Raw genomic sequence first — 19,794 nt, forward strand, 5'->3', positions numbered from 1 at the left:
CCGTGTATCTAATCCTCTCCTGTGTGATACTGACTGCTGAGCCGTGTATCTAATCCTCTCCTGAGTGATACTGACTGCTGAGCCGTGTATCTAATCCTATCCTGTGTGATACTGACTGCTGAGCCGTGTATCTAATCCTCTCCTGTGTGATACTGTCTGCTGAGCCGTGTATCTAATCCTATCCTGTGTGATACTGACTGCTGAGCCGTGTATCTAATCCTCTCCTGTGTGATACTGACTGCTGAGCCGTGTATCTAATCCTCTCCCGAGTGATACTGACTGCTGAGCCGTGTATCTAATCCTCTCCTGTGTGATACTGACTGCTGAGCCGTGTATCTAATCCTCTCCTGAGTGATACTGACTGCTGAGCCGTGTATCTAATCCTCTCCTGTGATTCTGAGCCGTGTATCTAATCCTCTCCTGTGTGATACTGACTGCTGAGCCGTGTATCTAATCCTCTCCTGAGTGATACTGACTGCTGAGCCGTGTATCTAATCCTATCCTGTGTGATACTGACTGCTGAGCCGTGTATCTAATCCTCTCCTGTGTGATACTGTCTGCTGAGCCGTGTATCTAATCCTATCCTGTGTGATACTGACTGCTGAGCCGTGTATCTAATCCTCTCCTGTGTGATACTGACTGATGAGCCGTGTATCTAATCCTCTCCTGAGTGATACTGACTGCTGAGCCGTGTATCTAATCCTCTCCTGTGTGATACTGACTGCTGAGCCGTGTATCTAATCCTATCCTGTGTGATACTGACTGCTGAGCCATGTATCTAATCCTCTCCTGAGTGATACTGACTGCTGAGCCGTGTATCTAATCCTATCCTGTGTGATACTGACTGCTGAGCCGTGTATCTAATCCTCTCCTGTGTGATACTGTCTGCTGAGCCGTGTATCTAATCCTATCCTGTGTGATACTGACTGCTGAGCCGTGTATCTAATCCTCTCCTGAGTGATACTGACTGCTGAGCCGTGTATCTAATCCTCTCCTGTGTGATACTGACTGCTGAGCCGTGTATCTAATCCTCTCCTGAGTGATACTGACTGCTGAGCCGTGTATCTAATCCTATCCTGTGTGATACTGACTGCTGAGCCGTGTATCTAATCCTCTCCTGTGTGATACTGTCTGCTGAGCCGTGTATCTAATCCTATCCTGTGTGATACTGACTGCTGAGCCGTGTATCTAATCCTCTCCTGTGTGATACTGACTGCTGAGCCGTGTATCTAATCCTCTCCTGAGTGATACTGACTGCTGAGCCGTGTGTCTAATCCTCTCCTGTGTGATACTGACTGCTGAGCCGTGTATCTAATCCTCTCCTGTGTGATACTGACTGCTGAGCCGTGTATCTAATCCTCTCCTGTGTGATACTGACTGCTGAGCCGTGTATCTAATCCTATCCTGTGTGATACTGACTGCTGAGCCGTGTATCTAATCCTCTCCTGTGTGATACTGACTGCTGAGCTGTGTGTCTAATCCTCTCCTGTGTGATACTGACTGCTGAGCCGTGTATCTAATCCTCTCCTGTGTGATACTGACTGCTGAGCCGTGTATCTAATCCTATCCTGTGTGATACTGACTGCTGAGCCGTGTATCTAATCCTCTCCTGTGTGATACTGACTGCTGAGCCGTGTATCTAATCCTCTCCTGTGTGATACTGACTGCTGAGCCGTGTATCTAATCCTCTCCTGTGTGATACTGACTGCTGAGTTCTGTATCTAATCCTCTCCTGAGTGATACTGACTGCTGAGCCGTGTATCTAATCCTCTCCTGTGTGATACTGACTGCTGAGCCGTGTATCTAATCCTCTCCTGAGTGATACTGACTGCTGAGCCGTGTATCTAATCCTCTCCTGTGATTCTGAGCCGTGTATCTCAGCTGGCCGCGGCTCTCGGCCTCCGGCTGGTTTTACGTGGCGGGGGCGCTTGGTCCAGCAGTTTCCTTTGCGGTTTCGCTCCGTCCTCTGCCAGATTGACGCATTACTGTCTATGGGAACGCATTCGTGTAGATGGACCTGCAAACACCTGCGTTTAAAACGCTTGCATTTTAAGAGTTAACAAGGCTAGAAACGCATGATGTGGTTTTTTTGCATGCGTTTCTATTGCCCACGATGCGCAGCGCTAAAAAACGCAAGTGTGAATGTAGCCTGATAAGGACTTTTTCGCCCTGTGACGTCACCTCCTCGGGGCGCATGCGCGGTGGAGTCCGTCCTCCCTGTGGCTTCCTTGTATTGGGGCCGCGTTTATTGTTTCCATTGTAAAATCCCCTCAGAAAATGGAAGTGGTGTAAAATTGTTGCCCTCTTGCGGCCATTCAAGTCATTACACTTCTAGAATTGTGATACTGCGCCTTCTAGTGGATGCTGGAACTGTTCCACCGGGGTTCAGCCTCCTCCCAATGTCTGTATCTGGTAGTGCTCCCTCTAGTGGTATTGCCGCTGATGCTTTCCGTACATCTCCCTCTGGTGGTGACTGCTGGTACTGATTGCCTCCCTCTGGTGGTCAGCGCTGGTTCTGCACGCCGTGTCTCTCAGGAGCGGTCATGTCAATAAAGTTGGGCGGGACGCGGTGTCCTTGTGTCATGGCGGAGTACAAGGAGAGTCCCCTCGCCAGCCGGCCGGAGGGGCTGGACCCGGCCCGGTATTATGATCTGACCCCGGAGCAGCGGAGGCTGCAGGAGAAGCGCCAGGCCCTGAGGGCGCAGGTGAAGAGGGAATATCTGCTGAAGCTCAATGATCCGCACAGGACCGGCATGGTGGTGAGCAGGGGCCCCATAAGGGACGGGGCGGGGAGCAGGGGCCCCATAAGGGACGGGGCGGGGAGCAGGGGCCACACAAGGGACGGGGCGGGGAGCAGGGGCCCCATAAGGGACGGGGCGGGGAGCAGGGGCCACACAAGGGACGGGGCGGGGAGCAGGGGCCACACAAGGGACGGGGCGGGGAGCAGGGGCCCCATAAGGGACGGGGCGGGGAGCAGGGGCCACACAAGGGACGGGGCGGGGAGCAGGGGCCACACAAGGGACGGGGCGGGGAGCAGGGGCCACACAAGGGACGGGGCGGGGAGCAGGGGCCACATAAGGGACGGGGCGGGGAGCAGGGGCTCCCGGGGGCCACAGAACGGATGGGGCGGGGAGCGGGGGCTCCCGGGGGCCACACAAGGGACGGGGCGGGGAGCAGGGGCTCCCGGGGGCCACACAAAGGGCGGGGAGCAGGGGCCACATAAGGGACGGGGAGGGGAGCAGGGGCTCCCGGGGGCCACACAAGGGGCGGGGAGCAGGGGGCTCCCGGGGGCCACACAAGGGACAGGGAGCGGGGGCTCCCGGGGGCCACACAAGGGACAGGGAGCGGGGGCTCCCGGGGGCCACATAAGGGATGGGGTGGGGAGCAGGGGCTCCCGGGGGCCACATAAGGGATGGGGAGGGGAGCGGGGGCTCCCGGGGGCCACATAAGGGATGGGGAGGGGAGCGGGGGCTCCCGGGGGCCACATAAGGGATGGGGCGGGGAGCAGGGGCTCCCGGGGGGCCACATAAGGGACGGGGCGGGGAGCAGGGGCTCCCGGGGGCCACATAAGGGACGGGGCGGGGAGCAGGGGCTCCCGGGGGCCACAAAGCGGACGGGGCGGGGAGCAGGGGCTCCAGAGGGCCACATAAGGGACGGGGCGGGGAGCAGGGGCCACATAAGGGACGGGGCGGGGAGCAGGGGCCACACAAGGGACGGGGCGGGGAGCAGGGGCCCCATAAGGGGCGGGGAGCAGGGGCCACATAAGGGGCGGGGAGCAGGGGCTCCCGGGGGCCACATAAGGGACGGGGCGGGGAGCAGGGGCCACATAAGGGACAGGGCGGGGAGCAGGGGCTCCTGGGGGCCACAGAACGGATGGAGCGGGGGCTCCCGGGGGCCACATAAGGGACGGGGTGGGGAGCAGGGGCTCCCGGGAGCCACATAAGGGACGGGGCGGGGAGCAGGGGCTCCCGGGGGCCACACAAGGGGCGGGGAGCGGGGGCTCCCGGGGGCCACACAAGGGGCGGGGAGCGGGGGCTCCCGGGGGCCACACAAGGGGCGGGGAGCGGGGGCTCCCGGGGGCCACACAAGGGGCGGGGAGCGGGGGCTCCCGGGGGGCCACACAACTGCCTGGAGGGGGGGTGGGGGCTCCTGGGCCCCAGCTATAGAGGTGGTGCTGGATAGATAAAGCATTGGGGGCCACTACACTCACCGTCTCTCCTCCCTACAGGAAGACCCCGCCATCACCCGCTGGATGTTCGCCCGGAATCAGAACATTTACCCCAACTTCCGGCCGACGCCCAAGAACTCGCTGCTCGGCCTCTTCTGGACCGCCGGCCCCTTCCTCCTCTTATATACAATAATCAAGAACGATCGGGTGAGACGCTGCCGCCATCTTCTGTGGTGACTCCGCCCTGTCCTCCGCGGTGGGCGAGGCCTTGTGGGCGGAGTTATCAGGTCCGCCCCTGCTGATGCATGTGATGGGTGGGCCGCCTTCATTCACTGCGCCCATTCGTGGCGCTAGATCTGCTGCTGTGCGGAATAGTCGGGGGAAGATCGCTGATTGCTGTCAGTGAATCCCGAGCCTGGGATCACGGAGGCCTGGAGACCCTCGTAGCTTCTGTCCGCGGCCGGCGATCACTGCTGGGGTCCGCTCAGCTCTAGTGCGCACAGCTGAGGGTTTGTTACAGCGGCGGGGGAGGCGCTGGGCGGCCGCGCACCTGTCCGCTGACGCTCTGCAGTGATGGCTCCGGATGATCTGCAGCAAGTTACACCAGCAGTTGTTTACTGCTTTTGAGACCCCCGGTATATCGGGTGCAGCCACGTATCCCCCCCAGACCCTGGATGCTGCTCCGACACGTAGGAGGCAGGTCCCAGAAGTGGCGAGGGTGGGCCGCCGCCGCCGTCCTGCAGGAGCTGATTGCAGGGGGCGACGCTGCTGAGGGGGGATTTGTATCTGGGTTGGTCTAGACTGGATGCAGCTGTAACAAACCTTCAGCTCTGAGAAGTGTTGGGTCTGGAGGGTTCTCGGCCTCTGTTCTCAGTTGTGATAATGGTTTGGAATTGAACCATGGAGGCGGCTGCAGACGATCCGGGACTGGCCGCGCAGGGTTGTCTGCTGCGGTCTGTACCACACAGGTGGCTCCCCTGTGATCAGTGATCGTCACCGCGTCCTGCACATTGTATGGGGGACAATTCTCTTGCGGAGAGGCGCACCGGTCTGGAGAGACACTCCGCATGTCGGTCTCCACAGGCGTCTCTGGAAATCCCCCCCCCCCCCCACTGTTCTGTGACATCCGGACGCTGCACAAGTGTGGAGTGTCCGACCCACAGCCATCACTGACCGCCTGCACACACCCTAAGGATAAGTCTTCGCCGCAGTGTGGGAGCCGGACGCCTCCTGAATTCTGGCTGTGAGCGGAGTATGAGGCTGAGTGTCTCCAGCTCTCCCCGCATTCAGTGCAGTCTCAGAGTTATTGGATCGTCAGCTCTTCTCATTCTTAGGGCTCAGACCCATAAGTGAGGGGAAAAAAAGGTCAGGACCGAAAAAACGGCCGAGTGTCGTGTGAGTTTAATACGATTTCTGTGCGATTTTTAACACAAGCTTTTACGTACAGCAGATCTGTCATTGATACATTATTTTAAAATGAAATATTCTTTAAAACGCAGATATATATATATATATATATATATATATATATATATATATATATATATATATATATATATATATATATATATATATATATATGTGTGTGACAAAAACAATATATGGATATGTATCTAATGAATAAATGATTTTCAGGGAAAAAATGGCATGGGGTCCCCCTATAATTAACAGCCAGCAATATGCAGACAGCCGAGAGCTGATATTAATAGCCTAGGAAGGGGTGATGGGTACTGCCCCCCCCAGGCTAACAACATTAGCTCTCAGCCGCCCCAGAAAGGCGCATCTCTAAGGTGCGCCAGTTCTGGCACATAGCCTTGCTCTTCCCACTGCCCTGTAGCGGTGGCATATGGGGTAATAGTTGGGGGGTTGGTAATAAACATAAAATAATAAACCAACAGTATCCCTCACCTGTCCGTCGTTGTGTCCTACGCCGTAATCAACATCTGGGGGATAAACCGTTTACAACCAGTCCGGTGCCAAGATGCGACCGTGCCGGCTGACAATCACGGGGGAATGAGATGCTGCCGGCGCAGACTCAGTGACTAGCGGTGGGAAGAGAGGGGCTATGTGCTGGGATTGGGGCATCTTAGAGATGCGCCTTTTCTGGGGCGGCTGAGCGCTGGTGTTTGTAGCTGGGGGGGCAGTATCCATGGCCCCTTCCTAGGCTATTAATATCAACCTGCAGCTGTCTGCATCTTGCTGGTTATTATAGGGGGCCCCACATCATTATTTCCAAGAAATAATCATTTATTAATTACATACATGTCCCATAATTTTGCACTAATTGTATCTGTCACTGACGTGTGTGTATATAGTGTGTGTATATCGTAGTGTTTTGTGAGCTGTCAGTGTGATTTTACTGAATAGCCACCTATGAACTGCCGGCTTTTCTAAGGACACCGGTGTGTAACAATCGGACGGCAGTCGTAGGATTCCTCGGCCTGCACTCGCCGTGGTTCTCGCAGATGCGTCTGAGCCCTCACTGTTATTTATGTTTTCTACAGGACCGAAAGGAAAAACTCATCAAAGAGGGAAAATACGAGCGCCCGTTCCACCTCTCGAACTGACGGCGGGTCCGAACCTGTGTCCTGTAATAAAGTCCCTGCACTGTCGCCTTGTGGTCCTGATGCTTCACCGTCTGTGCTGTGGGGGAGGGGGACATGCACCGAGCAGCCGCGGCCCCGTAGTGTGTGTCACCCCGCGAGCCTGGACCCCACACTCTGCGGGATCGGCAGCTGGTACTGATTGCGGCGTCCATGGATCCCACTGATGATCGGATGGAGATAATTCATCACCTCGATCCCGACCTGATCCTGCCCGGCCGTAATCTGCTGACCGATGGCAGCCACAACCGGGGGACGGGACTGTACAATGTGAGAGAGGCGGTACAGCACCCCCACATGATGCCAGCGGAGCGCCAGCCCCATCGCTGCCCATGGGTAGGGGCACTCGGAGGTTAACTGCTGACCATGTGCACTCTGTACTCTACAGCCATATACACAGCAAGCTGCGATGCTCTGCGGGCCCTGACCCCTCTGTATAGTAGCTGTGATGCTCTGTGGACCCCTCTGTATAGTAGCTGCGATGCTCTGCGGGCCCATCTGTATAGTAGCTGCGATGCTCTGCGGGCCCTGACCCCTCTGTATAGTAGCTGCGATGCTCTACGGACCCCTCTGTATAGTAGCTGTGATGCTCTGCAGGCCCCTCTATAGTGGCGGCGATGCTCTGCGGACCCCTCTGTATAGTATCGGCGATGCTCTGCGGGACCCTCTGTATAGTGGCGTCGATGCTCTGCGGGCCCCTCTGTATAGTGGCTGCTATGCTCTGCGGACCCCTCTGTATAGTAGCGGCGATGCTCTGCGGACCCCTCTATAGTGGCGGCGATGCTCTGCGGACCCTTCTGTATAGTGGCAGCGATGCTCTGCGGGCCCCTCTGTATAGTGGCTGCTATGCTCTGCGGACCCCTCTGTATAGTGGCGGCGATGCTCTGCGGACCCCTCTGTATAGTGGCGGCGATGCTCTGCGGACCCCTCTGTATAGTGGCGGCGATGCTCTGCGGACCCCTCTGTATAGTGGCGGCGATGCTCTGCGGACCCCTCTGTATAGTATCGGCGATGCTCTGCGGGCCCCTCTGTATAGTGGCGTCGATGCTCTGCGGGCCCCTCTGTATAGTAGCTGCGATGCTCTGCGGGCCCCTCTGTATAGTGGCGTCGATGCTGTGCGGGCCCCTCTGTATAGTAGCTGTGATGCTCTGTGGACCCCTCTGTATAGTAGCTGCGATGCTCTGCGGACTCCTCTGTATAGTAGCTGCGATGCTCTGCGGACTCCTCTGTATAGTAGCTGCGATGCTCTGCGGACTCCTCTGTATAGTAGCTGCGATGCTCTGCGGACTCCTCTGTATAGTAGCTGCGATGCTCTGCGGGCCCCACCTCTGTATAGTAGCTGTGATGCTCTGCGGACCCCTCTGTATAGTGGCTGCTATGCTCTGCGGGCCCCTCTGTATAGTGGCTGCTATGCTCTGCGGGCCCCTCTGTATAGTGGCGGCGATGCTCTGCGGACCCCTCTGTATAGTATCGGCGATGCTCTGCGGGCCCCTCTGTATAGTGGCTGCTATGCTCTGCGGACCCCTCTGTATAGTAGCGGTGATGCTCTGCGGACCCCTCTGTATAGTGGCGGCGATGCTCTGCGGACCCCTCTGTATAGTGGCTGCGATGCTCTGCGGACCCCTCTGTATAGTGGCTGCGATGCTCTGCGGACCCCTCTGTATAGTGGCGGCGATGCTCTGCGGGCCCCTCTGTATCGTGGCTGCTATGCTCTGCGGACCCCTCTGTATAGTGGCTGCTATGCTCTGCGGGCCCCTCTGTATAGTGGCGGTGATGCTCTGCGGACCCCTCTGTATAGTGGCGGTGATGCTCTGCTGACCCCTCTGTATAGTATCGGCGATGCTCTGCGGACCCCTCTGTATAGTGGCGGCGATGCTCTGCGGACCCCTCTGTATAGTGGCGGCGATGCTCTGCGGACCCCTCTGTATAGTAGCGGCGATGCTCTGCGGACCCCTCTGTATAGTGGCGGCGATGCTCTGCGGACCCCTCTGTATAGTGGCGGCGATGCTCTTCGGGCCCCTCTGTATAGTGGCGGCGATGCTCTGCGGACCCCTCTGTATAGTAGCGGCGATGCTCTTCGGGCCTCTCTGTATAGTGGCTGCTATGCTCTGCGGACCCCTCTGTATAGTAGCGGCGATGCTCTGCGGACCCCTCTGTATAGTGGCGGCGATGCTCTGCGGACCCCTCTGTATAGTAGCGGCGATGCTCTTCGGGCCCCACCTCTGTATAGTAGCTGTGATGCTCTGTGGACCCCTCTGTATAGTAGCTGCGATGCTCTGCAAGCCCCTCTGTATAGTGGCTGCGATGCTCTGCGGACCCCTCTGTATAGTGGCGGCGATGCTCTGCGGGCCCCTCTGTATAGTGGCGGCGATGCTCTGCGGGCCCCTCTGTATAGTGGCGGCGATGCTCTGCGGGCCCCTCTGTATAGTGGCGGCGATGCTCTGCGGGCCCCTCTGTATAGTGGCGGCGATGCTCTGCAGGCCCCTCTGTATAGTGGCGGCGATGCTCTGCGGACCCCTCTGTATAGTGGCGGCGATGCTCTGCGGACCCCTCTGTATAGTGGCTGCTTTGCTCTGCGGGCCCCTCTATAGTGGCTGCTATGCTCTGCGGACCCCTCTGTAGAGTGGCTGCTATGCTCTGCGGACCCCTCTGTATAGTGGCGGCGATGCTCTACGGACCCCTCTGTATAGTGGCTGCGATGCTCTGCGGACCCCGCTGTAGAGTAGCTGCGATACTCTGCGGACCCCTCTGTAGAGTGGTGGCGATGCTCTGCGGACCCCTCTGTAGAGTGGTGGCGATGCTCTGCGGACCCCTCTGTAGAGTGGTGGCGATGCTCTGCGGACCCCTCTGTAGAGTTGCGGCGATGCTCTGCGGACCCCTCTGTATAGTGGCTGCGATGCTCTGCGGACCCCGCTGTAGAGTGGCGGTGATGCTCTGCGGACCCCTCTGTAGAGTGGCGGTGATGCTCTGCGGACCCCTCTGTATAGTGGCTGCGATGCTCTGCGGACCCCTCTGTATAGTGGCTGCGATGCTCTGCGGACCCCTCTGTATAGTGGCTGCGATGCTCTGCGGACCCCTCTGTAGAGTGGCGGTGATGCTCTGCGGACCCCTCTGTAGAGTGGCTGCGATGCTCTGCGGACCCCTCTGTATAGTGGCTGCGATGCTCTACGGACCCCTCTGTATAGTGGCTGCGATGCTCTGCGGACCCCGCTGTAGAGTAGCTGCGATACTCTGCGGACCCCTCTGTAGAGTGGCGGCGATGCTCTGCGGACCCCTCTGTATAGTGGCGGCGATGCTCTGCGGACCCCTCTGTAGAGTGGTGGCGATGCTCTGCGGACCCCTCTGTAGAGTTGCGGCGATGCTCTGCGGACCCCTCTGTATAGTGGCGGCGATGCTCTGCGGACCCCGCTGTAGAGTGGCGGTGATGCTCTGCGGACCCCTCTGTAGAGTGGCGGTGATGCTCTGCGGACCCCTCTGTAGAGTGGCGGTGATGCTCTGCGGACCCCTCTGTATAGTGGCTGCGATGCTCTGCGGACCCCTCTGTAGAATCACCAGCTGTGGGTTTGGACCTGACGATGCCTTTGGCCCCCACCTGCATCTCTGGCCCCATCACACTGCACGAGGGGCCACGCGCGAGGTTTGGGGGGGGGGGCTGGCTCAGTCGTCTGCACAGGCTCAGTGGTCTCACGTGATGGCCGCTCTATACAGTCTGTGGGGTCAGCAGATAGATTCGGGTCTTTGCTTATTTTGGGGGGTCTTACACTGCAGCCCACCCGGATCCTTCTCCAAAATGAGGTATTTTCAGATTCAGCAACGTGTAGATTGGACCCAACAAGATGGCAGCTCAGGCTGCACCTCTGTCCCCCATGCTTTACACTCCAGATCTGCTCATAGAATACACCTGCCATTAGCGAGTCTGCCGGCTCAGCTGCCTGATCTGTCGGTGTGTGTTACTCTGAAATTCACAGCTTGCCTTATCGTAGAGTCGGGCTGCGGCTGACCACCTGTCCCCCATGCTTTCTACTGCAGCTCTGATCTATCTCAGGTTCTTGCTTTGCTGGTTGCCTCCAGTCTGGTGAGAAGTCTGGGGGTCCTGTGTTCGCACATTACAACTACTGGGAACCTGGATCTCAGGCCGTGGGGGGGTGGGGTACAGAACACAACTGATGGTAACCGTCTCCGCACAGACGCCTGTAGGAAATACAGAACAGGTAAAGAGCTGCTGGTACGGCAGAAAAGTGAGTGCAGCTCTGGCGGTGACTGGAGAATAACACATGATATAAAAGCAGAATGATGAGTGCAGCTCTGGAGGATAATACAGGATGTAACTCAGGATCAGTAATGTAATGTATGTACACAGTGACCGCACCAGCAGAATAGTGAGCGCAGCTCTGGGGTATAATACAGGATGTAACTCAGGATCAGTAATGTAATGTATGTACACAGTGACTGCACCAGCAGAATAGTGAGTACAGCTCTGGAGTATAATACAGGATGTAACTCAGGATCAGTAATGTAATGTATGTACACAGTGACTGCACCAGCAGAATAGTGAGTGCAGCTCTGGGGTATAATACAGGATGTAACTCAGGATCAGTAATGTAATCTATGTACACAGTGACTGCACCAGCAGAATAGTGAGTACAGCTCTGGAGTATAATACAGGATGTAACTCAGGATCAGTAATGTAATGTATGTACACAGTGACTGCACCAGCAGAATAGTGAGTACAGCTCTGGAGTATAATACAGGATGTAACTCAGGATCAGTAATGTAATGTATGTACACAGTGACTGCACCAGCAGAATAGTGAGTACAGCTCTGGAGTATAATACAGGATGTAACTCAGGATCAGTAATGTAATGTATGTACACAGTGACTGCACCAGCAGAATAGTGAGTGCAGCTCTGGGGTATAATACAGGATGTAACTCAGGATCAGTAATGTAATCTATGTACACAGTGACTGCACCAGCAGAATAGTGAGTACAGCTCTGGAGTATAATACAGGATGTAACTCAGGATCAGTAATGTAATGTATGTACACAGTGACTGCACCAGCAGAATAGTGAGTACAGCTCTGGAGTATAATACAGGATGTAACTCAGGATCAGTAATGTAATGTATGTACACAGTGACTGCACCAGCAGAATAGTGAGTACAGCTCTGGAGTATAATACAGGATGTAACTCAGGATCAGTAATGTAATGTATGTACACAGTGACTGCACCAGCAGAATAGTAAGTGCAGCTCTGGAGTATAATACAGGATGTAACTCAGGATCAGTAATGTATGTACACAATGACTGCACCAGCAGAATAGTGAGTGCAGCTCTGGACACACCCTGGAAGAGGAGGAGCGTCTGGGCTGAGCTCTGCAGGCTAGGCTTTTGCTAAGCTCCTGGGAAGGGAGGTTTTTTTTTCTGCAAGGACATTCCATCTGCCCCCTTCCCAGGAAAGAGGACTCTCCCTGGGACTGAGCGCCGGGGCTGTGCCCCTGGCTCCCACCCTCCGGCAAGCCAGCTGGGGGTGGGGGGCCTCATCCACCACCAGGAGGCCCAAGGCACAGTCAGCCAGTCCCAGGGATGGGGAAAAAGCGGACCCCAGGGGGCCGCAAGGCTCCAGGGTCCGGGACCCCCGAAGTGAAGGCTGTGGCGGGCCCTTCCCCTGGAGGTGCAGCAGCCGGCAGAGGTGAGGCAGGGCCCCCCTTAACTCCTGGGGCTCCAAGGTTGCGGGAGAGCCAGCTACCACCTACGCCTCCCGCATTCATGCCCACCTCTCCGAGTACGAGGAGGCCGGCAAGCAGCTCAGGAGACTCCGGGGGGAGTTGGAGGGAGCCCGGGTCATCAGTAAAAACAGGCTCCCTGCCTCAAAGAGAGCGGAGGTCACCGCCACGGTCAAGCGGCTGAAAGGGGAGATTCGGGCCCTGGAGGACCGGCGAAGTACCATCATGGCCGGCAGCGGCCCCTTCCAGGAAAAGCTTCAAAACGAGGACCGGTTCAGGGCCATGGCCGGTGGGTCTCCTGGGGGGTCAGGAGTCCCCATCCAGGTGGAGGAAAGAGAGGAGGAGGAAGAGCAAGATGGCGCCCACACCACACCCGGGCCACCTCCACCTGAAGACCTGGCGGACACCAGCGTGAGTCAGGTAACATGCAGCAGGATAGCCCCCGAGCAGGTGGCCCTCCCGCTGGACTCCAGTAATGCGGAGGAAAGCGGGAGCGAGGGGGAGGATGGAGGGAGCGGGAGTAGTTCTGAGGGGGGCTGCCTCAGGCTTAAACAAGTACGGCAGACTGAATCCCCAGCACGGTTTGGCACGCTGTTGTTTGGGTATGAGGTCTGCCCGGAGGATGAGGCAACCGGGAAGAGGAGAAACAGGAGGCGCAGGCGTAAGGCCTCTGAAGGCGTGGAGGAACAACTGGTTTTTGCTCCTCTTCCCGGGGCCCCTCTGTCCCGCTGTGTGGAACCCGCTACCCACCCCGGCTCGGGCCCTGTGGTGGGTCCGCAGCGAGGGAGCGGGGAGAGAGATGACTGTTGTGACCTGACTGTCGCATCTGGTGACAGTTCAGACCAGGGCAGCGACATGGAGGTCGGTGCTGGTTGTGGTGGTGGTGTCCAGGCTCAGCCCTCGGTGGCAGGGGGGGCTGGCCTGGCACCAGGTAAAGTTGGTACAGCCAGGGCCGCACCTCCGGCGGCGAGTGCTGGGGCTTCTGGACCCCCCACGTACGGATCCGCTAAGTCTGGATCGCTAGTGGGGGTCCAGAAGTCTAGGAAGGGCGAACAGAACATCAAGCAGCAGCTGAGGCGGTGCAAAGTGCTGGTCGCTCCCATGTCGGCGCCTGTGGTGAGAGCGGGGTCTCCGGCACGTCGACCCAAAAAGGGGTCCGTGCAGGGGGCTCCGCCGCCGCTGGGCGACGAGGGGGAGTGGCCGGCCTTGCCCGTCTCAAGTGGTGGGCATAGGGTGGCAGCGGTGGTCCGTGAGGGGGGCGTGGCCTCCCCGAGTGTTGCCCGGCCTGCAAAGGCTGTGGCGTGCGGGGGGGGCATGTCCTCCGGCCGTCGTCCCACCCGCTGCGTCTGCGTCGCCCGGGGGGGGCATGGCCTCGCAAGGGGTCGCTGCTCTGCCCGTGGTGGCTGTGACTGGCGGGGGGGCGTGGCCTCAGCGGTCGCGGCTCCGCCCGCTGTGCTCGCGTCACCCGGGGGGCCGTGGCTCTGCCTGGGGTGGCTGCGACCGGCGGGGGGGGCGTGGCCGCTGCGGGCCCGCTGCCCTCTGTCCCACCCACCCTTCCAAGTAATGCTGTGCTGCCCCCAAAAGCTGGCGGGGAGTTGTCGGGGTCCCCGGCCCACCTACCTTCATCTGAGGGTGCGGGGACTCTGGCGCTCCCTGGCAAGCCGGCGGCGGGGGTGAAGAAAAGTGCAGAGCAGGGAGCGGTGCCAGTGGCCGTCCCTGCCCAGAGTAAACAAAACTCAGCAAAAGAAAAAAAAATGGAGCTGAAACCAGGAGCTGCTGTTGCTCCTAGGCCCAGCCAGGGCAGAGTGCAGGATGTGACCAGCACTGAGGCATTTAAAGGGGCAGCGGCGCTCCTAGACAGGAGCTGGAGTAGCTCCCAGCAAGAGAGCTCAGGGCCCCCCAGCAGGCAAAGAGAGGAACTACACTGGTTTGGGAAATGTTAAAAATGTAAATAATGTTGCTATGTTCACCAATTGTGCGAGTGAGAGTGAGTACGAAAGCGGAGTGGACATATTTGAGATGTTTGCTGAAGTGAATGGTGATATGAGTGACATGGATGAAGGAGTGAGTGCTACTGTGAATGTGGGTGAGTGTGCTGGAGTGAATGCTGGGGTGAATGCAAATAATAAAAGAGTGAATGGGAGAGTGAGTGGGAGGACGAATGAGGGTGCTGGCACAAGTGGTGGTAGTGGTGGGAGGGCTGGCCCGTCTCCCCCCTGGCCGCAAGACCCCAACATAGTTAGGCGGGGGCCGCGGCTGGGGGTCGGGGTGGTCCTGGGGGGGTCTCCTCGCCTCCGGGCTCCAGGGACGGCGCTTTGCACCACCGTTTCCTGGAGGCCCTCAAAAAAGGAGAAAGGTCGATAGTGGTAGAGGGGAGGACAGTGGACTTGTCTTTCTGGATAGAGAGACACGGCCTTGCTGCCTTCCAAAACCAAAGGGAGGGAGGGACTGTTTGGTCTCTCCCCACAGCCGGGCAGGGGCCGCAAAGGAGGAATGTGGTCCGTCTTAGGTGGGGGGGCAGTGAAGCTTGTCCACCTAGGAGCAAGGTGGTGGAGCTCCTCCTTAAGATGGGCTTCGGGGCGAATGACATCTTTGCCCTGATACATCCTTCGGCGTCCCGCTTCTTCGACGTCAGCTTTGTGCGGCCAGAGGGGCTTGAGCTCTTCTGGTCTAACTATGAGCTGGTGCGGGAAGAGCCCGGATGGCGAGACTTCGTTGCGCAAGCGGTGTCTCGCCAAAATTCCGTCAAGCGAGTGACCGTGGTCACTTGTAACGAGTCACTTGCCGGCGTGGACATTATGACGTGACTTTCCCGTTACGGGGAAGTCACCGAGGTCCCCAAAAAGAACAGGGACGAATTCGGCATCTGGTCGGGGGGCTGGACCTTCATGGTTAAACTGAAGGTTTCCGGCGGCACGGTCACCCACATCCCTTCCTCGGCGTTCCTGGGAAGGGACAGGATCCTGGTCTTCTACCAGGGGCAACCGAAGGTCTGCCACAAGTGCGGCGACCCCACTCACTTCAGCGCTAGCTGCAAGGTACAGAAATGTGCCTTGTGTGGTGGGGTAGGTCATCTGGCCGCCTCGTGTAAAGACATTCGGTGTCACTTGTGTGGTGACCTAGGTCACCCTCAGCCGCTGCCCTCGCTCCTTTTCTAATGCCGCTGCAGGCCCGGCGGGAGGAGTCCGTGAGGGAGAAACCTCTGGCGGCGCTCCTGCAGCTGTGGCAGGTGGTGGCGGAGGGGAAGGGGCTGAGGGACCGGTGAGGAAGGGCAATGCCAAGGTGAGGGGCCCCGCGTATGTGCGGAGGCAAGAAAAACACCATGGGGGTGGGGGGCAGGTGAAGTCTCGGGCAACCGGGTCGATGCCTGCTCCTCCCTCCAGGCCCGTGGCAAAAGCCTCTGAGGTCCTGAGGGAGAGTGTGGTGAGAGAGGAGATCAGGAGGATGGAGAGGGAGGATAAAGCGGCTGACTCGGACGGGTCCTCACAGTATGAAAGTGTTGATGAGGAGGTCCAGGAGCAGCCTACAGCAGCGGGTGGCAAAAGTAAACGTGCCAATCGTAACAAATCAGGGGGGAAGAAGGCTGGCAAGCCTTCAAAATCTCCCCCGCCCCCGACCACCAGGGTGCGCACGGAAGGGCCCGCTGACCCCCCTCTGTTTGATCTCTCCAACCGGTTCAGCGTCCTCGGAGGCTCGGATGATGGGCCGCAAGACGAGGATGCTGGGCCGGGGGTACCACCGGAGGGTCCTTCGGGGGATGGTGGGGTCCGTCCCTCAGGGGGCAGTGTTCCTCCTGGGGGGGGGACAGACCTGGAACCCGGGGGCGAGGACACCGGGGGGGGTGGGATGGACACAACGGGAGCTTCCCTGAAAAGGAAGGTGTCCGACCCCTCCCCAGGTAGAGGTGATAGCAGTGGTAAGAAGTTGGCCATCCAACTTGATCACCCATGATGGCGGAACTCGCCCCGTTGACGCTGGCATCTATTAATGTTGCCAGTATAAAGTCAGATGCGGCTCGCTTCACGGCCTTTGATTTTTTTCTCCCGGATTGAGGCAGAAATTTTATTCTTGCAAGAGACCAGACTAACAGACATGGGGGCCATCTATAAAGCACGGAGGGAGTGGAGGTGTGGGCCCTCATACTGGTCTCTTGCGGCCGAGCCGTATAGCGGGGTGGCAGTCCTTTTTAAGACTGCAGCTGTTGAATGCCGACGGGTTACTGAGTTGGAAATGGGGAGGTGCCTGATCCTAGATGTCTTCATGAGGGGACAAGAGCTCCGGCTCATCAACATCTACGGCCCGCAGTCCAAGTGGGACCGCAAATGTCTCTTCCTGAGGATCAAGCCCTTTCTTTTTACGAGCCGGCAGGTGGTCTTCGGTGGGGACTTCAACACCATTACGAGGTCCCGTGACCGGGGGGGTCCCGGAGATCGCCTGGCTTATGATAGCGTCGCGTTGAATAGCATAGCCAGCGAAGCTCGCCTGGTGGATGTACACATCCGGCACACCCCAGGTCACGGAGGTTTCACCTACCATAGGGGTAGCTGTAGGTCTAGAATAGACAGGTTTTTTTTGAAGGAGGACGCCATCTTTTCTGCTGTGTCCGCCGTTGAGGTGGAGTTCTCCGATCACTGTCTAATTTTCTTTTCTCTGAATGTTGCAGAGACTCATCGGATGGGAAGAGGGCTGTGGAAGCTCAATTCGTCCCTGCTGGAAGAAGCGGAGGTGAGACAATCCTTCGAGGACTTTCTTCAGAGCCAGGTACCGCTGTTGGATCTCTGTAGTAGTAAGTCAGAGTGGTGGGAGATCTTCAAAAAGCGGGTGGCGGGGTTCTTCTGTCAGCTCTCGAGCCTCAGGAGTCTGAACAGGCACCGCTTGTACCAGGCCCTGGGGAGGAAACTCGAGCAGCTTGTCTCGACTGGAGGTGACCGTGAGGAAATCTCCAGAGTGAAATCTTTGCTCAAGAGGTGTCAGTATGATAGACACACATCTTTAGTTTTTGAGAGGGACTTCGGGAAGTACCGCTCACCCGACCCTTACAGAAACTGTAAGATGTCAGTGAATTGTAAGATGGTGACAGGACTGATCGACAGTACGGGGTCCCTGAACAGATCCAAATCAGGGATCCTGGAGGTGGTCAGATCCTTCTACTCACACCTCTTGGAAAAGAAGGATCTGGATCGGGACAGGATGTCGGCTTTCCTGGCTGAAACCGTCCCTGAGCCAGGGGGTGATCCCTCTCTTGGTGTTTTGGCAGAGGAAATCAGGGAAGAGGAAGTGAGACTGGCCATTGATGGGCTTCGGCCCAAGAAATCGCCAGGTCTGGATGGCTTAACATCTGAGTTCTATAAGACTTTTAGGGACTCCTTGGTCCCCCTCTTGACAGGGGTATTTAATGAGTGTCTCTCCTCGGGCACTCTTCCCGACTCAATGAGGAAGTCAGCCCTCATTATTCTGTCAAAGGGTAAGGATCCGTCCCGTATCGAGAATTGGCGTCCCAGAGCGCTTCTCGATACGGACCGGAAGGTTCTGGCCAAGGTGCTGTTTAATCGGTTGGTGAAGTTTGCACCCCGGCTCCTTTCAGGGGCCCAGCATTGCTCTGTTCCGGGCCGCAGTACTTTTAGTGCTGTGCTCGGTGTCCGAGAGGCAGTGGAGCAGGGTAGGGCAGGTCACTGGAGGGGGTACTTGCTGTCATTAGATCAAGCGAAAGCCTTTGACCGGGTCAACCACGAGTACCTCTGGTCCGTCCTTTTGAGGTATGGTCTGCCTGGGAGGTTTGTAAAATGGTTAGAGATCTTGTACCAAGGGGCTGAGACTTTTCCGCTGGTGAACGGTTGGTCAGGTCGCCCTTTTGAGGTGGGTTCTGGGGTCCGTCAGGGCTGTCCGCTGAGCCCGCTTTTATACGTGTTCGCGATCGATCCCTTCCTAAGGAGGGTAGATCGTGGACCGTTGGCGGGAGTCGGGATGGACCAGGCGGGCTCTGGGTCCTCTCTGAGGGTGGTGGCGTATGCCGATGATGTTTCCCTTTTCGTGTCCTCGAGAAGGGAGGCGGATTGGGTCATGTCGGAGGTAGTGCGCTACTCGGAGGCATCCGGGTCCATGATCAACCGGGATAAGTGTGAAAGTCTCTGGCTGGGAGGGGGAGATCCCAGGTTTGATCTCCCGGACACCCTTCCAGGGCCCCAGGCCACCGCCAAAATTCTAGGCATCGAATTTGGCCCCGGGGATTACCCCCAGCAAAATTGGGAGGGCAGACTTAAGATCGCCGCCCAAAAGGTGGACCAATGGAAGGGTTGGTCTTTAACCCTGAGGGAAAGGGTTGCCCTGGCTAAAGGCTTTCTGCTACCTTTATTAATATACCTGGGCAGTGTGTGCATCTTGCCGGAACCTCTCTGGACACGGGTCTATAGCCTGTTCTTCCAATTGTTATGGGGGAATAGGCTTAACCTAATCAAGAGGGAGGTTACATACCGTACGAGGAGACTAGGTGGGTTGGGTATGGTCAACCCAGTGGTGTTTCTAGTAAACACCTTTCTTAAGACTAACATCTCCAATCTCTGGCTAGAGAGGGCTCCTCCGTGGGTAGTCTCCTGCAAGGGTTGGCTTTGGCCTTTCTTCCAGGAATGGGAGACAGGAGGGCAGGTGAAGGACCTACGCACACCTCATGGGCATCTCCCGGCTTACGCTACCCCGGTTCTGAAGGTGATCCGCCGGTGGGGTCTGGGAATGTGGGAAATCAGGACCATGTCGAGGCAATGCCTTGACAGGAGGGTCCTGTTGACACATTTCCAGACGCCCCTGGCCCTTAAGGATTGCCCAGGCCGGGATCTGGAGGTCGGGCTGGGGCTTTTAAATTCTAAGCGGATCCCCATGAAGTTTTGGGACTTGACCTGGCGCTGCTTCCACGGGAGGCTGTATGTAAAGGATAACTTGAAGTGCAGGAAATCCGATGATCGGGGTTGTCCCCGTGAGGAGTGTGGCGACGTGCTGGAAAGCATGGAGCACTTCCTGCTTCATTGTCCCTTTAATGCAGAGGTTTACAACAGGGTGGGTGCTTCCATACGTTGGCCGCGGCTGGCGTCCCTCTCCTACGCTGAGTGGGCCTATGGAGCGTTCAGATCCCTGGGTGGCCGGGACCCGTGCACTTTATTCCTAGTCAGTGTAGTGGTTAGGTTCTACACTTGGAATGCACGGTGCCTAGTTTCGACGCGGAAAAAAACCCTTCCGAGGGATGAGGTGGTAGGAAACATCTTGGGTGACCTGGTGAAGGTCCGTTCTTTGGAGTTCGAAAGGTTGGGTG

At 57.6% G+C, this 19,794-nt stretch overlaps 1 protein-coding gene across 1 annotated transcript; it reads left to right on the top strand.

Annotated features, from left to right (window-relative positions):
- The first annotated feature begins 2,517 nt into the window (after positions 1 to 2,517).
- Positions 2,518 to 6,780, top strand: NDUFB4 (NADH:ubiquinone oxidoreductase subunit B4). Its single transcript, XM_073576979.1, has 3 exons — positions 2,518 to 2,759; positions 4,229 to 4,375; positions 6,673 to 6,780. The coding sequence occupies exons 1-3, from the start codon at positions 2,544 to 2,546 to the stop codon at positions 6,733 to 6,735; spliced, it is 426 nt and encodes a 141-aa protein (XP_073433080.1). The 5' UTR covers positions 2,518 to 2,543; the 3' UTR covers positions 6,736 to 6,780.
- Positions 6,781 to 19,794: the final 13,014 nt, after the last annotated feature.

Source organism: Dendrobates tinctorius, unplaced genomic scaffold (assembly GCF_039654945.1).
Source record: "Dendrobates tinctorius isolate UK_male_01 unplaced genomic scaffold, ASM3965494v1 ptg000054l, whole genome shotgun sequence".
NCBI classification, from domain to species: Eukaryota; Metazoa; Chordata; class Amphibia; order Anura; family Dendrobatidae; genus Dendrobates; species Dendrobates tinctorius.